At 40.0% G+C, this 22,564-nt stretch overlaps 1 protein-coding gene across 1 annotated transcript in view; it reads right to left on the bottom strand.

Moving 5' to 3' along the window:
- LOC126427325 (ankyrin-3-like) overlaps window positions 1-22,564 on the bottom strand; it is a 123,438-nt gene that overhangs the window by 943 nt on the left and 99,931 nt on the right. Inside the window, exon 4 of the mRNA XM_050089634.1 lies at window positions 12,004-12,153. Coding sequence (XP_049945591.1) covers window positions 12,004-12,153 — 150 coding nt within the window. The remainder of the gene's footprint in view (window positions 1-12,003; window positions 12,154-22,564) is intronic.

Raw genomic sequence — 22,564 nt, 5'->3', positions numbered from 1 at the left:
ACACATCCCAGGCTCTCCGCAGTGGAGGGCCATTGGAAGAATGGGAGGAGGACAGTCACAACCTGATGTGGCCCGATGGCTTAATGTGAATCGCACTGTTGTTTATCAGATGTGGCGACGGTTTGTAGAGACAGAAACTGTATCTCGAAGACGAGGGCAGACCACGTATGATACGAGAAAGGGAGGACCGTTATTTGGTTAAAAGGGCAACACGGTACTGCCTTACTACTGCACGGCAACTGGCACCTCACCTTGCAGGATGCAGTGGATGTGTTGTATCTAGGCAAACGTTATACAGAAGATCTCACCAGAGTGCCACTTATTGTGAGGGGCCCGTTGTTTATGTACCTCTGACACTTCACAGAAAGAAATGTGTAGAGTGAAGTCGTCAACATCCCACCGAATGGCCGAACAGTGGGCAAATGTTATCTTCACACGTGAGTCCCAAAATGGTGTGGAGAGTGTTTCTCGACGGATTTTCATATGGAGGGAACGTGGAACAGGATTTCGTGACCCAAATATCGTGCAAAAGAGACTGAAATCAGGGAGGTTCTTTAATGGTATGCTCAGCGATTACGTGGACTACCTGAACACCTCTTCATGACATTGTATGGGTGAATTGGCAAGGCTTAACTCCTGTAAGGTATCGTGACGAGATCTTGGAACCTCATATGCCGTCGTTGCGAGGTGCTGTGGCCTACACTTCGTATTGATGGACGATAAAGGTACGCCTCATAGAGATCACCTGATTGAAGGTTTCTTGGAAATTGAAGATATTGCACATCTGGGATGGTATGCTCGAGCTCCCAATTTGAATCCCATAGAGCATGTCACGGATACACACCTCTACCAGAAAACTTCAGTGAGTTTGTTTTTACTCTGCACGGCAGAGTATACGAGAGGATGTAGAAAATCGTACATTCAAGGCTACAGCGAAGAGACAAAAGAGAAATACGAAACGTATTGTGGTCTCTATGACGCCAACCCATTCTCCCCATGAACAATGGAGAAGAAGTCATAACAACAATGATTGAAAATAGAAGACAGAAGTGGTAACACACTGTAGAAAGCATTAACATAACTCACAGTAGTCGGAATGTGGAGACTGCTCAAAAATTAGGTGGTATACCTACAGGTACACCAGGCTTTGTTGGCAGTACAGCAAACCAAATAGCCTTCCAGTAGCTGAAAAACGGTAAAGCGAAACACAGACTGAAGAAAGGGCATGCGACTAGACTAGATGCTTTCCATGAAGAAAATAATGATACACGCGATCATACATTTACAATATCAGAACTGAAAGAAGCAGTCAAAAGTTTAAAGACTGGGAAGGCCGCATATTAAAAATGAACAGATGATACGTCTTGGTGTCGGCTCTAAATTGTGGCTGTTGGAGTTTATGAACTGCTGTTGGGCAAATGGATGAATTCCTGAAATCTGCAGACAGGCAAAAATAACTGCAATTCTTAAGCCTGGTAAGGACCAAGAAGATCCTAAGAGTTATCGGCCAATCTCTCTGTTGTGCACAACATACAAACTGTTTGATACTAAACAGATTCAATGAGCTGATTGAGGGCACCCTAATAAAAGAGCAAGCAGGATTTAGACCTGGTAAATCTTGTACCAGTCAAGTTCTCAGCCTAACCCACTATACTGGAGATGGACTTGAGAAAAGACGAACTACAGGAATGGTGTTTATAGATTTTACGGAAGCATATGATACCATCAGTCTCAGAAATCTCATTGCAAAAGTGCAAAGAACAACAAAAAGCCCTCAATTCACTTCTGTACTCAAATCAGATCTATTTAACGGAAGGTATTTTGTTGAGTTCCAAGGTAACAAGAGCAGATGGTGACTACAAAAAGATGGGCTTCCCCAGGGCAGTGTTCTTGCCCCCAGGTTATTCAATATTTATACAAATGACCAGCCTATTAGTCCCTGGTCAAGATCTTTTATTCATGCTGATGATAGGGCAATAGCAGCTCAGGCATAAAACTACAAGGATATTGAGGAAATACTAGCAGAGAACCTGGAAAATCTTACCATCTATTACAAAGAAAACCAGTTGAAACCCAATCCAAGTAGGACCCAAACTTGCCTATTCTATCTTAACAACAGAGAGACGAAGCAAGAACTGAATGTTTGGTGGAATGACACAAGATTAAAACACTGTCCTCTCCCTGTGTACTTGCGAGTTACTCTTAATAGGACACTGTTATTCAAGAGGCATATTGAGAAGAGCAAGGCAGAAATCCAATCACGGAATAACTTACTTGGCAAGCTAACAACATCAAAATGTCGAGCTAATCCAAAAGTTTTACGCACCACAGCAATGGCACTCTGTTTTAATATTTCTTAAATTTAAAGAACCTCTCACACACCGGCCTGATTTAGCTTCACTGATCAGGATAGTAAAAACATGCGTATATTAAGGGAATTTTCATTGACAAAGCAGGCTTATCACATTCACACAGTTCAATACTTTTCTGTCCTGATTAAATTAAGCTTAAATTCCATAAGGCAGTGAAGCAATTTCGAAGTCTCGGTGCGACGAAAATTGTCAGTCGATCTCCTGGAAACATTTGTAATAATTATTATTTTTCGGTGATCACATGGGGAAGACCGGAGATCTGCTGGTAAGACCGTGTTAGCCTGTTTATTTGAAGTAACTGGATATCTTGAGCATTCAAAACGGCAGGTTCGTCCAGTGTAAATCAGACGTTCCCCACTGATCCCGTGCAACACGGCGTAGTAAGCAGACACTGTCAATAATAATAATCCGTTAAATAATACTCAAACACACTTACTTTAGTTTAGTTCATGTATTAAACTCCTTCCCATACAGAATCTCATCAAGATGGCGACTCGCTCAACAATACATACATATAGATCCTTCTTTTACGACTAATCGGCAAGAAGTCCCTATTCTTTTCATAAGAGAAAACACAGATAGCAGAGAAGCTATTCCATGGAGTAAATGGACGCTCCAAGGAATAATTGGGGTTGAAACTACTTTGCATTGATAATCGGTAAGATAAGAAGAGATATTTCAAGATATGTACTGAGTTATATAATTTATAAAATTTCTGAAAATATCGTGGAGAGACCGCTGCAGGAGACATTACACTGTTACTCTGCTGCTGAGTTTGCAAGTCCTGCTTGGGAGCAATGATGCCACACAAACAAGCAGGACACTGTCCTGAACCAGATGTGTAGACATATTACTGGATGTCTTAAGCCAACAAGAGTAGAACACCTACAATCCTTGTCAGGAATTGCTCTGCCAAATGTCCGACGTTCAATACAGAGCAGAATTGAACGAACAAAACAGGTTCAAAATCAACGTCATCCGCTCCATGGGTACCAAATGTTACCTAAATGCCTTACGTCAAGAAGTAGTTTTCTCCACTCAACCCAACCACTCACAGGTTCACCAAAAACTTCTAGAAAAAGACTGTGGCAGGAACAACAAGAACATGCACACGATTCTGAGGAAGTGCTGCCATCAGGTGCGGAACTTGAGTGGGAGAGATGGAAAACCGTGAACAGGCTACGTTCAGGAATAGACAGATGTAACAGAAATCTGCACAAGTGGGGAATTAGTGAAAGTGCTTTGTGTCCATGTGGGAGCATCCAGACGATGTCCGTTAGTAAACCACCCAAGAGCGTGCACGGCCCAAGACCTGATGACATGCACCGAAGTAGTGAGGGCAGATGTGGACTTCTGGAAGAATGACATGTGAAACAAAGACTGTATAAAATTTTATTATATTGTATATAGGTTTCCATGAATTTTATTTTATAAATTAGAATTGCATTATTGTAAATTTCATAGAGGACAAATTATTCTATAATGTGTGGATTTATTGTAAATTGTTTATAGTATGCATACGAAATATATGTAGTAGTGAGATGGGTTGCATCACATAAGCATCCACCAACAATTCCATAAGACTTGCGAGTAGCTCTGCGGGAGAAATGGTGTTATTGCCTCCACATGAGATTGATGACATCATTCACAGCTTGCCTTGTCGATGTCCTTACCGCAATAACCATATCGTTGGTAAACTTTAAGTTTCATTTCTCAGTACTGCAGTATGCTATCCTTTTACACTGATTCTTCTGGTCGACTCTCTTAAACCTCACTCTACTCTTCATAATTACTAAATCTATGTTTACATCTGGGTACACCTTACATCCCATTATCTGATTTCGGAATCTCTGTCTCACTATGATGTAATCCAGCTGGAATCTTCCAGTGTCTCTGGGTCTTTTCCAAGCTTAATTTTTCCTCACATGATTGCTGAACAGAGTATTTGTTATTACCATCTCAATTTCAATGCAGAAATCAATTAGACTTTCACCCCTCTCATCCCTATGCCAAGCCCATATACCTCATGACTCTTTCTTATTTTCTTTCCCCTGCAACTGCATTTCAGTTGCATACTTCCTCTCTTTTCTCATTTTGCTTGTGTCGTTACCATGTTTACCTGAACTATCGTTGTTGGCGTTCGTTTGATTTCGAATCTGGTGAGAAAAACTCTGCCATAGAGCTATTCACAGTAGCCCACTCTCTCTCATACTTCTTATACATAATGAATCCTACTCCCATTACAGCATTTTCTGCTGCTGTTGATTTACCCCAATGTGTCTTATGACAAATCCTTAGCCTTCTTCTGTTTCACTCCAATGACCCCCCCCCCCCCACCGTATCTCGACTGGGGCCTTTGCACTTCCGTTTTTAGACTCCCTAGCTTTCTAATTACGATCAAACTTCTGAATTCAAAGCTCCAAGTCGTAGAAGGTTAGCCCTTCGTAAATTATTCCGTCTCTTTTCCATTGTCACTTCGAACTTGGTAGTCCACTCCCAGAGATCCAAAAGGGTAACTTGTCCGGAATCTTTTCTCAATGCAGATTGTATCAAGACAGTTTCCCTGTTAACGACGTATGTCCTATGGATACACGTTATGTGGTTTTAATTTATTCGATTCCATTGCCTTCTGCATCCTCGCGTCATTGATCATTACTGACTCTTCACCCTTTTAAGGACAGTTTCCCACCCCAAGGGAAAGGAGTGCCATGAAGCTCTGTCGTTTCTCCACCCTATTTGACAAGGCCTTTGTCAGGAAATTGGCGACTTCTTATGCTGGTCGTCTTTGCTGACACTGCTGTTAAATTTTGTTCAGAGGTTAAGCAGTGCCTGTGCTAGAACCTGGGACACAGAAAATTTTGACCACTAGTCAATGGCGCACTCCTAAGCCATTGGTATATAAAAGCAGACACTGTCCCAACGTTTATTAGAGTAACGTATAGAAATGTGAAGTATGTCGTTCAAGAACTTTTTGAGATTTTGGTAACATTGTTAACAACGTCTTTTACTTTCGAGATAGTACAGCACCAAGAAGAAGCAGTGCGACATAAACGAAAGTTGGTAGGAGTGTTTCTAAATCTGGAATATTATGTATTTTCAAATTTCAAAGAAAGAAACAAAGCCAAACAGATAATTGCAGCATCCAAGAAGTAATCTTGGGAAGACTTTGGAAACAGGGTAGAGACTATGGGTCAAGCTGCTGGAAAACCATTCTGGAGTGTAATTAGCAGTCTTCGAAAGGGAGGTAAGAAGGAAATGACAAGTATTTTGGACAGGTCAGGAAAACTGCTGGTGAATCCTGTGGATGCCTTGGGCAGATGGAGGGAATATTTTGAAGAGTTGCTCAATGTAGGTGAAAATACGATCAGTAATGTTTCAGATTTCGAGGTAGAACGGGATAGGAATGATGATGGAAATAGCATCACATTTGAGGGAGTGGAGAAAATGGTCAATAGATTGCAGTGCAATAAAGCAGCTGGGGTGGAATGTAAGGTCTTAAATGGCTGCACAGGATAATTGAAATGGCCTGGGAGTCGGGACAGGTTCCATCAGACTGGACAAAAGCAGTAATCACACCTATCTTTAAACATGGAAACAGAAAAGATTGTAACAACTACAGAGGTATCTCTTTAATCAGCGTTGTGGCTAAAATCTTCTCAGGTATTGTTGAAAGGAAAGTGCGAGTATTAGTTGAGGACCAACTGGATGAAAATCTGTGTGGGTTTCGGCCTCTTAGAGGTTGTCAGGACCAGATCTTTAGCTTGCGGCAAATAATGGAGAAGTGTTATGAGTGGAACAGGGAATTGTATCTATGCTTTATAGATCTAGAAAAGGCATATGACCGGGTTCCTAGGAGGAAGTTATTGTCTGTTCTACGAGATTATGGAATAGGAGGCAAACTTTTGCAAGCAATTATAGGTCTTTACATGGATAGTCAGGCAGCAGTTAGAGTTGACGGTAAATTGAGTTCATGGTTCAGAGTAGTTTCAGGGGTAAGACAAGGCTGCAGCCTGTCTCCACTGTTGTTCATATTATTTATGGATCATATGTTGAAAACAATAGACTGGCTGGGTGAGATTAAGATATGTGAACACAAAATAAGCAGTCTTGCATATGCGGATGACTTAGTTGTGATGGAAGATTCAATTGAAAGTTTGCAGAGTAATATTTCAGAGCTAGATCAGAAATGTAAATACTATGGTATGAAGATTAGCATCTCCAAAACGAAAGTAATGTCAGTGGGAAAGAAATATAAACGGATTGAGTGCCAAATAGGAGGAACGAAGTTAGAACAGGTGGACGGTTTCAAGTACTTAGGATGCATATCCTCACAGGATGGCAACATAGTGAAAGAACTGGAAGCGAGGTGTAGCAAAGCTAATGCAGTGAGCGCTCAGCTACGATCTACTCTCTTCTGTAAGAAGGAAGTCAGTACCAAGACTAAGTTATCTGTGCACCGCTCAATTTTTCGACCAACCTTGCTGTATGGGAGCGAAAGCTGGGTGGATTCAGGTTACATTATCAACAAGGTTGAGGTTACGGATATGAAAGTAGCTAGGATGATTGCAGGTACTAGTAGATGGGAACAATGGCAGGAGGGTGTCCACAATGAGGAAATCAAAGAAAAACTGGAAATGAACTCTATAGATGTAGCAGTCAGGGCGAACAGGCTTAGATGGTGGGGTTATGTTATATGCGTGGGAGAAGCAAGGTTACCCAAGAGACTCATGGGTTCAGCAGTAGAGGGTAGGAGGAGTCGGGGTAGACCAAGGAGAAGGTACCTGGATTCGGTTAAGAATGATTTTGAAGTAATAGGTTTAACATCAGAAGAGGCACCAACGTTAGCACTGAATAGGGGATCATGGAGGAATTTTATAAAGGGGCTAGGCTCCAGACTGAACGCTGAAAGGCATAATCAATAAATGATGATGATGTTGATGATGACTCAAATTTCAATGCAGTTGCTCAAGAGTAGCACCACTACAAGGAAGCCAATCAGGCTTGCTTTAAAAACACGCTGTAACGGGCTTGAGCGTTAGTTACCTTTGAGTTTGTACGCAGTGAGTTGATGTAGGACAAAAATGCCTTTGAGACGACAAAGACGCTGTTAATAATATCTCATAGAGACTAAGCGAAGTCTGTACTAGGGCTACGAGATTCTGGTTGTTCCTTCCGTGATGTAGAAATATTTCACAGTAATGTACCCACTATACATGCCTGATGGCGGCGGTGATTAGAAGAATATCCGGTCGCAAGAAGACTGGGTTGCAGACGGCCACGTGACACTACTGAGAGGGAAGACCATCCTGTTCTGCGTATTACTCTGGCGCATTGTAATACATCTCCAGCAGCAGTCTGAGCAGCAGTTATCACCAAGTAACACAATGAACTCTTACAAATCGGTTACTTTAAAGACAGCTCTGAACCAGATGCCCTGTAGCATGCGTTTCACTGATCCCAAACCACCAGCCTCGGTGCCAGTAATGGCCATGTTTTGATTAGGCCAGTTGGGGGCCTACAACCAGCCTTTCTGTGTGTTAACACACTGGACCTACACCTGGAGTTATGGTCTGTGGTGCGATTTCGTATGACAGCAGGAACATTCTCATTGTTATCCCACACACCTTGTCTGTTTCAACCTGGTGATTCGACCCGTTCTGCTGCCATTAACGAACAGGATTCCAGGGGTAGATTTTCAACAGGATAACGCTCGCTCACTTACCGCTCTTGTAACCCAACATGCTCTATAGAGTGTTGACAAGGCTCTTGGCATTCTCAATCATCAGGTCTGTTTCCAGTCGAGCAGATATGGGACATCATCATATAGTAACTCCAGCACCATTCACCAACAGCATTAACCGTCCCTGTACTGACCAACCAGCTGCATCAGGCATCCAACTCCATTTTAAATACTGATATCTGATACTTGAGCAACACAATCCATACATGTTTGCATGCCTGCATTCGACCTTTTGGCAGTGCTCCAGCATTTCACGTGTCCAGTGGCTTATCTCGCACTTACATTAACTTGCGATCCTGCAATGTTAATCAGTTAAATATGTTACCCCGGCAAATCTATTCCCGACGTTTCACTGTTCTATATAAAAAATTTTTGGTTTTGTGATTCTCTTAAATCCGTGTATTTATAACTGTAAACTATTTTTGTTTAAAGCTGTTCTTGCTTTTAGTCTTCCAAAGCCTATATTTATGTAGGACCTCTTACTAGTCACCACAGACGTCTGATGCCGAAGAAAAAAGGAAGCTTTGGCTCTCTTTCGCCCTGTACATTGTTACTCACATTACTACCATGTTACGCACGATCTGCTCTCCAGGCTGGTTTTCTTAACTCACTCTCAACAAACTTTTCACTCCATTATCGAGTATTGTCTTAATATGTTTCATTTCCTGCTCTTGATAGTTTATTTCCTCATGCTTATGTTTCTCTGTCGCATTTTAGCCAGCTATCTCCTCTTTTTGTATTAGTCTTCTTATGCAGAAATATTTTTCCCATTCCATGTCTTGTCTCTTATTCAACAACAATATTTTATTTTCTAATTTTTTTTTCAGCTCCTTTTCTACTGATAATCTGCTAATTTTATATCTAGTACGTGTAACATAATTTACAGACTTTGCCTGAGATCATAGACATTAATTATTTTTGATTATGCTGCATCATCTTACATTGATGAGTTTCTGGTTTATCTACAAAGTATTCTTCGAGGTACTCTCTATCTTTAGTCTTTCCTGTTACACTTACTTCTCGTTGGTTGGCTTCTTATATCAAATGTCTGATGCTATTTGTATACAACAAATTGGGTAAATACCTATCAGGCTCTCAATATTATAAAATTTCAGCGTACAATCTCTGCAGCTTTCTATATTATCAGACCCATGGATGAAGTTTTGTTGACTGCCTGTGTGCATAAAGCTTTTAGACTGGGAAAAGTATTCTGAGAAGTATTTGCTCAATTTGTGGACCACTCGAGTAAATGATTTGGCCACATCTGTGGCTGACCGTAATAGGTAATTAAAGCCCGAAATCCTTGAATCACTGGGAGAGAATAAGTTTTCTTAAGTCCACTGAAACATTACTGATCCCATTGTCATTGTTAAAATACCTGGTCGGGTTCCGTGTTTTCTCCTGAATAGGTACAGACTCCTCTATTGCCCAATAACTTGTTGGATTCTGCTCTGATTAATTGTAAAGGCACATTGAATACTCTGAATGGCCACTTTTGGGCCTGTTGAATTCAGGCATCAACTGAACTGTGTCTTGCAACAATATCAGTTCACTATCAGATAGGGTTTCTATTTCACAAAGCGACAGTAAAATATCGGTGACTACCACTATAGATCAATGATTTCAAAGAAGAAAAGTGAAGTGATGACGAATTTACGCTGAAACTTCTGTCACTTCGCCTGTAAAACTCCCTGAGCTACAGAAAGTTTTACAGCTGGCGACATATGGCTACTGTGTCCATCTCCACTCAACCATGCCCACACAATAGGATTGTCCTGAATTTTATTGATCCAAAATAGCCGCCTTTATCACTTGGACACCGACAGGTCCGACTTCCACTTTCGTATAAGCTCATGTTGCCACGAATGATTTCCAAAATCTGCCAATAGACGTTGTCACATACGTCTCTCGTAGTAGGATAAGCCACGGATCTCAACTCATTAAACTCCCCCAGCTACGGTGTTACCAGACACCCTGTGAGAGAATTTCTCATTATGCCGTTGGGAGAATAATCGTGGAAATGCAAGTGAAGGGTTCTTCCCTACATGGGTAATTCATGAGATAGGAAACCATGTACGTCTACGTCTACGACATTACTCACAATAAAGCGCCTGGCGGAGGGTTCAATGAACCACCACCAAGCTGTGTCTCTACCGTTCCGCTCTTAAACGAGGCGCGGGAACATTGAGTACTTAAATTTTTCTGTGCGAGATCTCTTATTATATCGTGATGATCATTTCTCCCTATTTAGGTGGGTGCCAACAGAATGTTTTCGCAATCGGAGGAAGGAAACTGGTAGTTGAATTTAATGATAGGATCCCATCGCAATGAAAATCGCTTTTGTTTCAATGGTTGTCAATCCAATTCACTTATCATGTCCGTGGCACTATCTCCACTACTTCGCGGTAATAAAAAATGAGCTGCGCTTCTTTAAACTTTTTCGGTGTCATCCGTCAGTCCCACCTGATACGGATCCCATACCGCACAGCAGTACTCCAAAATAGGATGGACAAGAGTGGTGTAAGCAGCCTCTTTAGCAGACGTGTTCCACCTTTTAAGTGTTCTGCCAATGATTCGCAGTCTTTCGTTTGCTCTACGCACAACAATATCTACGTGATCGGTCCAGTGTAGGTCATTTGTAATTGTAGTCCCTAAGTACTTAATTGAATTTACAGCCTTCAGGTTCGTGACACTTATCGCGTAATCGAAATTTTGTGGATTTCTTTTAGTGCTCGTGTGAATAACTTCATACTTTTCTTTGTTCAGGGTCAATTGCCACTAATATAGACCAGGAACGATAGAGGACCTGTAACAATTCCTTGGGGAACGCCGAATATTACATCTGTTTTACTCGATGTGTTTCTGACAGTAAATCACGAATCCAGTCGTGCAACTGAGGCAATATTCAATAAGCACGCAGTTTAGCTAGGAGACGCTCTTGAGGAAATGTGTCGAAAGGCTTCTGTAAATCTAAAAATATGGAATCATTTTGACATCCCCTGTCGATAGCACTCATGACTTCACAAGTATAAAGACCTAGTTATGTTCCACACGAATGATATTTTATAAGCCCTTGCTGATAATGTGTCAATAAATCGTTTTCTTCGAGGTAATTCATAATGTTCAGACACAGCATATGTTCCAAAACCCTACTGTAAATCGACGTTAGTGATATGAGCCAGTAATTCAGCGTATTACTCGTATTTCCCCTTTTGGGTATTGGTGTGACAGTCTTTAGGTGCGGATCTTTCTGTGAGCGAGCTGATGTATGTAATTGCTAAATATGGAACTTTTGTGACAGCATATTCTGATAGGAATCTGCTTCTATGTGTCTCACTTTGAAGTTATTCTTGATAGGAATTCAGGAATATTTATTTCTTCTTATTTGGTCAAGACGTTTCGGAAAACTATGAACAATAACTCTGCTTTTGTGGCACTGTCACCAGTGACTTCACCATCGTTATCACTCAGTGAAGGTTATTGACTGCTTCTTTCCACTAGTGTGCTTAATGTATTACCAGAATATCTTAGGGCTTTCTGCGAGGTTACTAGGCAGAGATTTCGCTGAAAACTGAAATTGATCCCAACACACCAGCAAAGTCGTTATTTTTGGGGAAATATTTAGTGTTATCTTACGCAAGTCAGCTGTCTTAGGAACTGAAAAGGAGTCATGCAACAAACCTGTAGAAGGGTGTATAGATCCCCTTATATCCTTGCCTCGTCGAACGTCACAATTAAGGAAAGGAAGAACTTTATACCTGACCTACAACTTCCGCTTCGTCAAAAACGTAAAATAGCGACATTCGATTTCTTGACTTTATCACTTGGCTAACTGCCCAACATGTCGCACTGTGATTGTGGACAGTCTACACATAAAGTGACTGAACTCACCGCAGGAGAGAGATGGCGACGTCATCAGGCTGGGGAGTCGTCTGGGGAGAGGTGGGGGGCACAGCTGTGGCTGGGCTCCGGCCGTCGTCGGTGTGGCCACTGTGCGGCTGCGAGGAGGGGCCGGTCCTGCTCTCTCCAGCGCTTGGCGTGCTGCACAGGAGGAACACTGCCTCAAAAAGGGTTTTCACATCGAGTCCAGTGGTCAGATTACCACAGACTGTACATCTGAGGTACCGTCCACACACAGATAATAGAACACACACTGCCAACGACAGTAGTGGCCCACGTAAGACGAATGACAGCATTCAGGTAATCATACTTCTTCCTTCTCCTCATTTTCTCATACCTGTAGCCTAGCATATTACACAATATTTGGTACAAAATAAATATAAAATGCATACAAAGCTCAACAACTGTGCTTACAACACCCATTGGTCAACATAATTTCAATAGACAACAGCATAAATCACAAAGAAATTTGAATGACAGTAACCCTTAAATGCAGTTAATGTGGTACTACCGTCATGAGATGGTGTTTGTAGCTCGTATGTTAAGGGGGTTGGACGTCAAACGGACCGACTTGGAGCAGAAGAGGCATCACAAGATACTAAATTCTACTGTCTATATTTTTACAAATGAATTCATAGAATTTTTGTCTGCATGACCAGGATTCACAATCATAGCAGTGGAAGTTCAAAAACATAGGTAAATAAATTATTTTTACATGTGAAATTTTATAATTTTTTCACTTACTATTGGCTGCATTTTTTGCTATAGGTACACTTTTCTTCATAAGTAAGAGAGATTCTTCGATGAACTTTGCACAGCATACAATCCATACATAAAGGTGTATGAAATTCTAGAATTTATTTCAATTTCAAGAAAATGAATGACCTGTTACATTTTAAACTTCATGTTTAGAAAAAACTCAAATTTTATAGTTAATTATGTGAAACTTTACAACAGTTTTTAATAGAGATGGAAAATTCTAGAGTTTTGCATTAAGGAGTTTGTGTTTAATAAGGATACCACGTTGGAAAAGGAATGGCATATTTATTTTGGGTGTTACATGTACCTGAGAATAAAAATTTGTGTTTTGCAGAAAATGGCCATTAAAGCTTCTGGCTGCGTTTGGCATCTTTTAGAACTGTCCAGCAGCATAAAGAGGTTTTTTTTTCCAATTTGTAAATCAGTTTTCGTCTTTTCCACACTCCTATGATTCACTCATTCCGAATTTATCACTTCCAAAAATGATTTATGTTCTTTCACTACACGCTCTGTGTTTATTGCATATAAAGCTTTGATGCAGTTCACTTTTCCCTTGATTCCCATTTTCTCTAAAATACATATCCAGCTTTACACACTATCATAAAAAAAGGAAACTGCATTATAAACACCAACAGCAAGTACATCTCTTCCACACAAAAATTGGTTTTTGGCAATCTTTTCCATGCACATTCATTAAAGCTTTCATTGGGGTTTGGGTGCCGCCATCAAGACATTTCTTCTATGTCAATAGTCCTTTGTTACACATATGACCATCTCTGGCGCAAATATAAACATTCGAATTTTACACAGCGAAATACACGTATGTATGACAGCAGACGTCTGTGGTAAGGGGTGTAGCGCTTAATCTGGGTACACACAGGACCAAATAGCGTGCCTTATAATCACTGAAATATATATGTTTTATACATCAAACTTTTCAGAAAGATTACAAAACAGACATATTTTCGAAAACTCGATTTTTTTTTAATTTTTGACTCCCTACCCGCTTAGGAGACAGGAATCCGACTATAGGGGAAAAAAAATAGGAGATAGGTATCTAAAAATCTCTTTGGGTTCTTTCGTCGCTGTTGTCTGTCAGAATGATGCGAAAATAAACCCAGGACACGAAGAAATGGGATATAAATCAAGAAGGGGATGAATTATGCCAGTGATATGATGTTGTGCAACATTACTGATGGCCCAAAACAACACAGGGACCGCAACGCTCTCGTGACGCGATAGCACATGGGGAATGGCTCCAGTTCCGCCCTGGGGCCACGATGACGACAGCCTAAGTCGCCAGCTGCCCCAGGCGTCGCGTCGCCCCCTGGGTAAACGGCAGACAGCCCGGCGGCTGCATCGGGGGTCACCACTGGGTGAGGCGAATGCCCCGCCGAAAACTGGGGTCGACCTCCATGTCTGTGTACAGCGAGAGAAACTCGAAAGCGCCGAACTGCTCCTTTGCCAAGCAGACTACCGTCACAAGGGACGTCATTTCCGTCTCGCCGCTCGCTACTCGCTATCAAAGACAACTGAGGCGTAAGGTATTTATGGTATAATGAAAAAGTTGATCTATGAATACTAGAAGTACACATATAACATGTAGGGATTAATTCTTGTCACTTTACTGTTCCATCAAGTCGTTAGACTTCCACGAGCCTTAAAAAAGTGTGCTCGTACGCCATTGCCGAGTAATAGCTCCTCTGCGAGTTTTTTCTGTATGTTGGTATTTTAATGCCTCACAAGGAGGTGAAAAAATAGCCAAATACAGTATGTCTACAAGGCACAATGTCGTTGATAAATGTTGCATAATATGAAACGAATGAGGTACGATAGAAAACAGTTACCGAATTTTCAGATGTTTAAGTGAATTTCGCCCAATTATGGTAAATAGAAAGAAACGCTTGTTGCTTACTTTCATGTTCCTTCCATAAAACTGCACGATAGATCGTCATGTGGTCGAATGAGTCATTTTAGATGAAAATTGCCAGTTAATTTATACGTCTATTTCTACTCTTAACATCACCATACAATTACTATTCTTTCCCCCCAAAATGGTAACAAGAAATACAGATTGAGTTATCAGTTCCCATCCATAACTTTTTACACATTACAAACATAGAAGGTCTTCTACAGAGTAGAAGGAATTCTCAAGCAGAAACTTTTTCAGTTTATTTCCAAATTTTACCATACTGTCTGTTAGACATTTTATATCACAGGGTAAGTGGTGAAAATTTTTTGTTCAAACCTTAATGGCAACCTAAAGAAAACCTTAATGTTCAGTCATGAATGTAATTTTTTCTTCTATTATTGTGATCATGTACCTCATGGTTCCTTTTGAACTGTAGTAGATTGTTTACAAGTTTCATGAGTGAATAAATATACTGTGAAGCGGTAGTCAGTAGGCCCAACTCCTTAATCAGATCGCTACAAGACGATCGGGCGTGAGCGCCACATATTATTGTTACAACTCGTTTTTGGGCAATGAAGACCTTCTTTCTTAAAGACGAATCACCCCAGAACATTATTCCATATGACATTGCTGAATGAAAAGAAGCAAAATATGTCAACTTACTGATTTATCTCTTTTCAAAATTTGCTATGATTCTAAGTAAAAATGTAGCGAAACTAAGTTTTTTTAGGAGTTCCCAAATTTATGTTTTTCCAATTAAAATTCTCATCAATATGGACACCTAAGAATTTTAAAAGTTTTCACCTTATGTATTACTTCACCACCATGTGTTACAGTTATCACAGATGCAGTACCCCCAGAGGTGCAGAACTGTATATAATGTGTCTTTGTGAAATTCAGGGTGAGACAATTTGCAGAAAACCAAACAATGATACTTTTGAGAACTTTGTTTACCATTTCTTCCAGTTCTGTATTAATACTGAGAGTGATTACAATACTGTTGTCATCTGCAAAAAGAGCTAATTCTGCTTGCTGTACATTAGACGATAGATCATTAACATATATGAGAAACAGTAGTGGACCTAAGATTGAGCTTTGGGGAACCCCATATGTGATTTCCACCCAGTCAGAATTATGTCCCTGAATTCTGTTGGTTGAGTTACTACTAAATACAGCTTTTTGAAACCCTTTGGTTAGATGTGATAAGATGCATTGGTTGACTACACCATCAACCCTACAAAATTTATCTAGCAGTGTATTATTATTTACACCATCAAATGCCTTGGATAGGTCACAGAAAATACCCACCGGTGCTGTTTTGTTATTTAATGCTTGTACTATCTGGTGTGCGAACATTTAAATGGCATTCTCAGTAGAGCACCCCTTCTGAAAGGCAAACTGTGATTTGGTGACAATATTATTGTTGCCAAGGTGAGATAATCTTCTACAATACATCGCCTTCTCAAAAATGTAGGTAAATGATAGAAGCAGTGAAACAGGTCGGTAGTTGCTGATGTCTCTCTTATCTGTGAAATAAAAGGTGTCACATTCAAATTCAAAACTGAACGCTATTCAGTCTGTGAATCCAAAGAAGAGTGAAGACACCGATTGAAACAAGTGTACTGTTACAAGTCACTGTTTCAGAATTAATAATGCGATGCGTGACAGATAAATTGAAGCATACCGAAAAAACGGTGAGATGTCATTCTGGCTTCTTACACAAACGCGCCATCAGCTGCAGTGTAACTGATCAGGGTCTCAAATCTCCATGACAGGTAGACCGGACACCACAGCACGTTTATATAATGCCCATGAACAGTGTCAGATGTTGTGTGATACTTGTGAAGGATACAGAGACACTTTCTACGCATGTGTTACCTGCAACTGATATAATTTGGAAGCTGCTCCACTCTTGATCTCCAGTTGCGTGGCTGGTATAATTGTGCAGCTATAAGATTTTGGGGCATTTAGATGTTACAGTGTAGCACTGTTGAGTTGCACATGACCACGAGGGCAGGCATTATCGTTGTCAAGGTTACAGTCTATCACGTCTGGTCAAGACAAGGGAAGAATGCCATATTGCATACTGGGCTCACAGTGATCCCTTTACAACTGTGCCTACCACCTGAGACCAAATAATGGTCTTTCATCAGCAATGTGTTATCCTGCACCATGGTTCAGAGATTCATTTATTGGTTTATTTATGTCATTTTTGCAATACCCTCTTGGGTGGAACAGCGATCATTGCAATTTATAAATAACAGACTCATTAGCCAGAACATTATGATCACCTGCCTATCATCGATTAAACGTGTACTGGCAATAGCAGCGTCACTTCACGAGGAATGACTGCTAGTCAGACGCATGTACAGTGCATGGGGGCTTAATTAAATATTTTGAAAATAATTTTTATATTTTTAGTAGCTGTAAGTCCGATTACGCTGTTTCGTAAACGGTTGGCCCTGACTAGTATTATTACGCTATCTGACTGCAAAGAACAACAACAAAGAATGAAATGAAATTTTCGTCAACACAATTAATTAAGTCCCCAGCAACTATAAAACCTACTAAACCAAAGCACAAGTGTAATTGTTCTGTGTGTGGGAGTGTGACTCAACGTACACATCTGGCACGGTTCTTCTTCAATAAGACAAGAAATTTCAAATACCATTTATACTGAAGTGATAAAAAAATAGAAATACTATAATTGCTCAAGAAAACCAGGATTGCACTCTAATACAAGAACACAAGCCAGATGCTTTGTTGACTGAACCTGTAATGACGCATTATTTAGGACACTGAAATAATGAGAAAAAAAAGTAGTTTGTTACCTTAATTTATATTCATGAAAAGCACTCTAATCATTACAATCTCTCCACACCGACTCGTTACCATCACATCTCAACCAGATCTCTCCAATATCACATCTCAGCAAGCACTGCCTACAAACACTCTCTGCTACGAGTTCTTAACAAGTACTGACTACCACGAGTCCTCGACAGGCACTCCCTACTACAAGCTCTGCCCAAGCACTGTGGAGGCGGCTGAATAATACTCTTTGGCGCAATCTCTGGCGCAGTGGCTCAGTGTAGCCACCTTTCATACGCCTCTCCTCCACAGGCCAGAATTTGATGGTATTTTTGCCAGCATTGGTGGTGAAAATACCACCAAATTCGTCCACAAAAATACAGACAAAAATAAAAGATAATATTAATACCTAAATATCACATAACTAGTTAAAATTTTGGCTTTGCACTGACCTTTCAATAACCTAATATATAAAATACAGTAGGCAATACAAATTCTTTCATACATGTGGCTTTACATAATAGTTTACACAATACACAAAAAAATCAGTTTATATAAATGTTCACATAAAATGCTTTGAATGATTCAAAAAAAAGAAAAGAAAACAAGTAGTTGATAGATCCAGCAGTAGCACCAAGGTCAACAGATGCAAATACCAACAAGTGACATCATTTTAGTAGAAACAGTCCATCAGTGGCACCCAGTAATGTTGAGCAGGTGCAGACACCAACAAGTGACATCTTCTCAGTTGAAGCAATTCCATCAGTGGCACCCAGCAATGTTGAGCAGGTGCAGACAGCAACAAGTGACATTATTTCAGTAGAAGCAGTTCATCAGTGGCACCCAGTAAAGTTGAGCAGGTACACACAGCAACAAGTGACATTATTTCAGTAGAAGCAGTTCCATTAGTGGCACCCAGCAATGTTGAAGAGGTGCAGACACCAACAAGTGACATAATCTCAGTAGAAACAGTTCCATATGTGGCACCCAGCAATGTTGAGCAGGTGCAGACACCTACAAGTGACATCATTTCAGTAGAAGCAGTCCATCAGTGGCACCCAGCAATGTTGAGCAGGTGCAGACACCAACAAGTGACATTATTTCAGTAGAAGCAGTTCATCAGTGGCACCCAGCAATGTTGACAGATGCAGACACCAACAAGTGACATCATATCAATAGAAGCAGTTCCATCAGTGGCACCCAGCAATGTTGAACAGGTGCAGACAGCAACAAGTGACATTATTTCAGTAGAAGCAGTTCCATCTCTGGCACCCAGCAATGTTGAACAGGTACACACAGCAACAAGTGACATCATTTCAGTAGAAGCAGTCCATCAGTGGCACCCAGTAGTGTTGAGCAGGTACACACAGCAACAAGTCACATTATTTCAGTAAAAAACAGTCCATCAGTGGCACCCAGTAATGTTGAGGAGGTACACACAGCAACAAGTGACATTATTTCAGTAGAAGCAGTTCATCAGTGGCACCCAGTAAAGTTGAACAGGTACACACAGCAACAAGTGACATTATCTCAGTAGAAGCAGTTCATCAGTGGCACCTAGCAATGATGAGCAGGTGCAGACAGCAACAATTCAGTAGAAGCAGTTCCATTAGTGGCACCCAGCAATGGTCAACAGGTGCAGACACCAACAAGTGACATTATCTCAGTAGAAGCAGTTCCATCTGTGGCACCCAGCAATGTTGAGCAGGTACACACAGCAACAAGTCACATTATTTCAGTAAAAAACAGTCCATCAGTGGCACCCAGTAATGTTGAGGAGGTACACACAGCAACAAGTGACATTATTTCAGTAGAAGCAGTTCATCAGTGGCACCCAGTAAAGTTGAACAGGTACACACAGCAACAAGTGACATTATCTCAGTAGAAGCAGTTCATCAGTGGCACCTAGCAATGATGAGCAGGTGCAGACAGCAACAATTCAGTAGAAGCAGTTCCATTAGTGGCACCCAGCAATGGTCAACAGGTGCAGACACCAACAAGTGACATTATCTCAGTAGAAGCAGTTCCATCTGTGGCACCCAGCAATGTTGAACAGGTACACACAGCAACAAGTCACATTATTTCAGTAAAAAAAAAACAGTCCATCAGTTGCACCTAGCAATGATGAGCAGGTCCAGAGAGCAGTCCATGATATTCACTATCACTGATCACACTGTTCATCAGAGTTTATAAGCAGAAATTAAACATGTCCTAGTGGCACCAATCATGTAGAAAAAGTACAAGTAACAGTCCATAATATTCACTATCACTAATCACACTGTTCATCAGCAGAAATTAAACATGTCCTAGTGACACCAATCATGTAGAAAAAGTGCAAGTAACAGTCCATAATATTCACTATCCTAATCACACAGTTCATCAGCAGAAATTAATCATTTCTAAGTGGCACCCATTATGTTGAAAAAGTGCACATAACAGTCCATAATATTCACTATCACTAATCAGACAGTTCAGGCATGAACAATAGTTTGAATGCACATACAAATGCTTTTACACTAAACATACAAATCATAACAAACACTCAAATGATGTCAGATAATTGTCATATTAACTATTACAAATACTCAAATATCAGTAAACCTATAATATTTATGAGTGTCAGTGCAAGCCACTACAAACAAATAAAATAATATTTAGGAAATAGGTGGGTAGGATTAGGAAAGGAAAACACACAAAACACACTCACCCATCTTTCATCCACATTAAGTACTACTGTGTAATTGAATAGTGTTAACTGTGTAAATGCAATTCTGTCAAAATTTCATGTTCATCATGTGTATCAAGTAGTAGTGGCAGCAATGTATAACAGTCAATAATAGTTAAGTCAACGTCATAGTCATCATGTCAAGACCAATGTTTGCCAAGCCAGATCAAAATGTACTGTTGCTGAACAACTGTCAGTGTGCCAAGATATGCAAATACTTCCTCTCTTCAAAAAAAAAAAAAAAAAATACTGCTTAGTGATTTAACAAAGTGTGTGTAGACAATCTCCCTTCCACTTTAGTGTTCTAGTCTGCTATCTTCATCCTCCTTGTTCCACATAGACCAACAAAAAAAAAATGCTCCTCACTTACTTTACCTCTTATACACCAAAACTCCAATAATCATTAGCATCACATAATCTCAATACTCCAATAATACCTCTTACATCGATACATATCAACCTTATCATTAATAGCATTTACTTTACCTCTTGTCCACCAAAACTCCAATAATCATCAGCATCACATAATCTCAATAATACCTCAATAATACCTCTTCAATACGTCGATACATATAAACCTTATTACCAATATCATTTCACTTCCATAACAACTCTTTTCTCTAGTCAGTCTCCTCGAACAAGTACAGATAAAATCCTAATACAAACCTCATCATCCCATATAATCCGAAGACACACTGTCAACACACAACCTCTGTGTAATCCATCTGACCCAAATCTTCTACTGATTATGAATTATAAACAAAGAAATGCATACATGACCTCTAACTGACTTAGTTCGAATAACTCTCAGTAATTAAGTACGATTACGGAGTGTGAATGATCATAATATTTCACAGTGTGTACACCACTTCAAGAATTCTGGCAAACAGAAGCAAACATGTGGAGTATTTCTTGTGTCAAGTGTCACTTCCTATTTCAATTGCTCACGAAAAATGCAGTGTAATAACTGTCAATGGTCTAAACCTAGTTTTGGTATGTCATGTCGTTAGCTTCCTTCCTATTAGCATAAATTTATACAGCTTCCATAAAACCTCAGCACATGTGACTTCTATGAAGTTTCTTGTACTAATGTCGTTCGTCGAATTATAGCAGTTCATTTTCTTATCTTAAAAATATAAGGCACTGAGCGTAAGCAAAACAAGCAATAGCGAGTAAATATACCAGTAGAGAACAGAATGTCAACAAGTGGATGCAGCACAATTCTTACAACGAGGCTCTGCCAAGCGAACAATCTGTAACCTATACCATAGTGTAACCTAAACTCTATGTTCGTACACTGTACATCAGCATTGCTATATACCAAATTAAAGAGTAGTTGTGACGACAAACAGAAATGTATAAATATGCAATCCATATGCATAGCAGCAAACAGGTCATTAGCATCATATCAGCATAAGCAAATAAATGTTCATATGTAATCTTAATAAGTAAACATGAAGGCGCAAGCAGATAAATCACAAGTATAACTTACATACATATCAGCACAACTAATCAGGTGACAATTATAATTTAAATAAATAAGCACAGCAGGCACATAATAAAAAAATATGACATCAGTGAAAAGGCAGTGCAGCCAAGCGATGCATAATATGCACAAGTTACAACCCAGTTCATTAATAATCATTGTCAAAATCAGTTAACGTACGCAAGCACGTCGCTTCACAAGTAATTTCATAGAACATGAAATTAGCACAAAGTATGAATCACGTAATCGCAAGCAGCAAATTACGTCTAAAGTACGTACCTAAGTGGAAATATGTTACCTGAAAAATGAACTCAATTAACAGTTACCTTTTTTTTTAGTTTATTACTTTCTTCTTCGAAATTACATTCTTCCTGAAAATTTCTCGATAACAAGTCGTCTTAACTTCGGACACGCACAGAATTTACCTGAAGTTCTTAAATATTTTATAGAACCGTATCCTGAAAAATATTGAACGTTAATAACATAATTCATCAAGTCACTATAGCTTTATACTGAATTTAATCGGAGAAATTAAACTGTGTATTTGTTTACGGCTGTCAGGGCATTCGCACTGAGCGCTCGATCAGCTGTAGGCGCGTGACGTAGGAAGCAATTGTTCGCGGTCAACGACTGCCTTGTGCGGCGCGCAGACTTGACTGTTGCTTTGAGTATGTGCCGCCGCCAAAACACAGCGCGGTATCCTTGTACTCTCCGCATGTTTACATGTAGCTGTTAGTTTGTATGTCATTCTACAAAAATTTTTCAAAAGTATATCATTCCACAAAAATTTTAACGTTAGATATATGTTGCATTCCCTTACAGCGTCGAGATTTAAGAGTTTCTACTTCGACAGTGTTATCAT

Source organism: Schistocerca serialis, chromosome 11 (assembly GCF_023864345.2).
Source record: "Schistocerca serialis cubense isolate TAMUIC-IGC-003099 chromosome 11, iqSchSeri2.2, whole genome shotgun sequence".
Classification (NCBI taxonomy): Eukaryota; Metazoa; Arthropoda; class Insecta; order Orthoptera; family Acrididae; genus Schistocerca; species Schistocerca serialis.
Note: the sequence above shows the minus strand (reverse complement) of the source record. Positions and strands in the feature narration are given on the sequence as shown.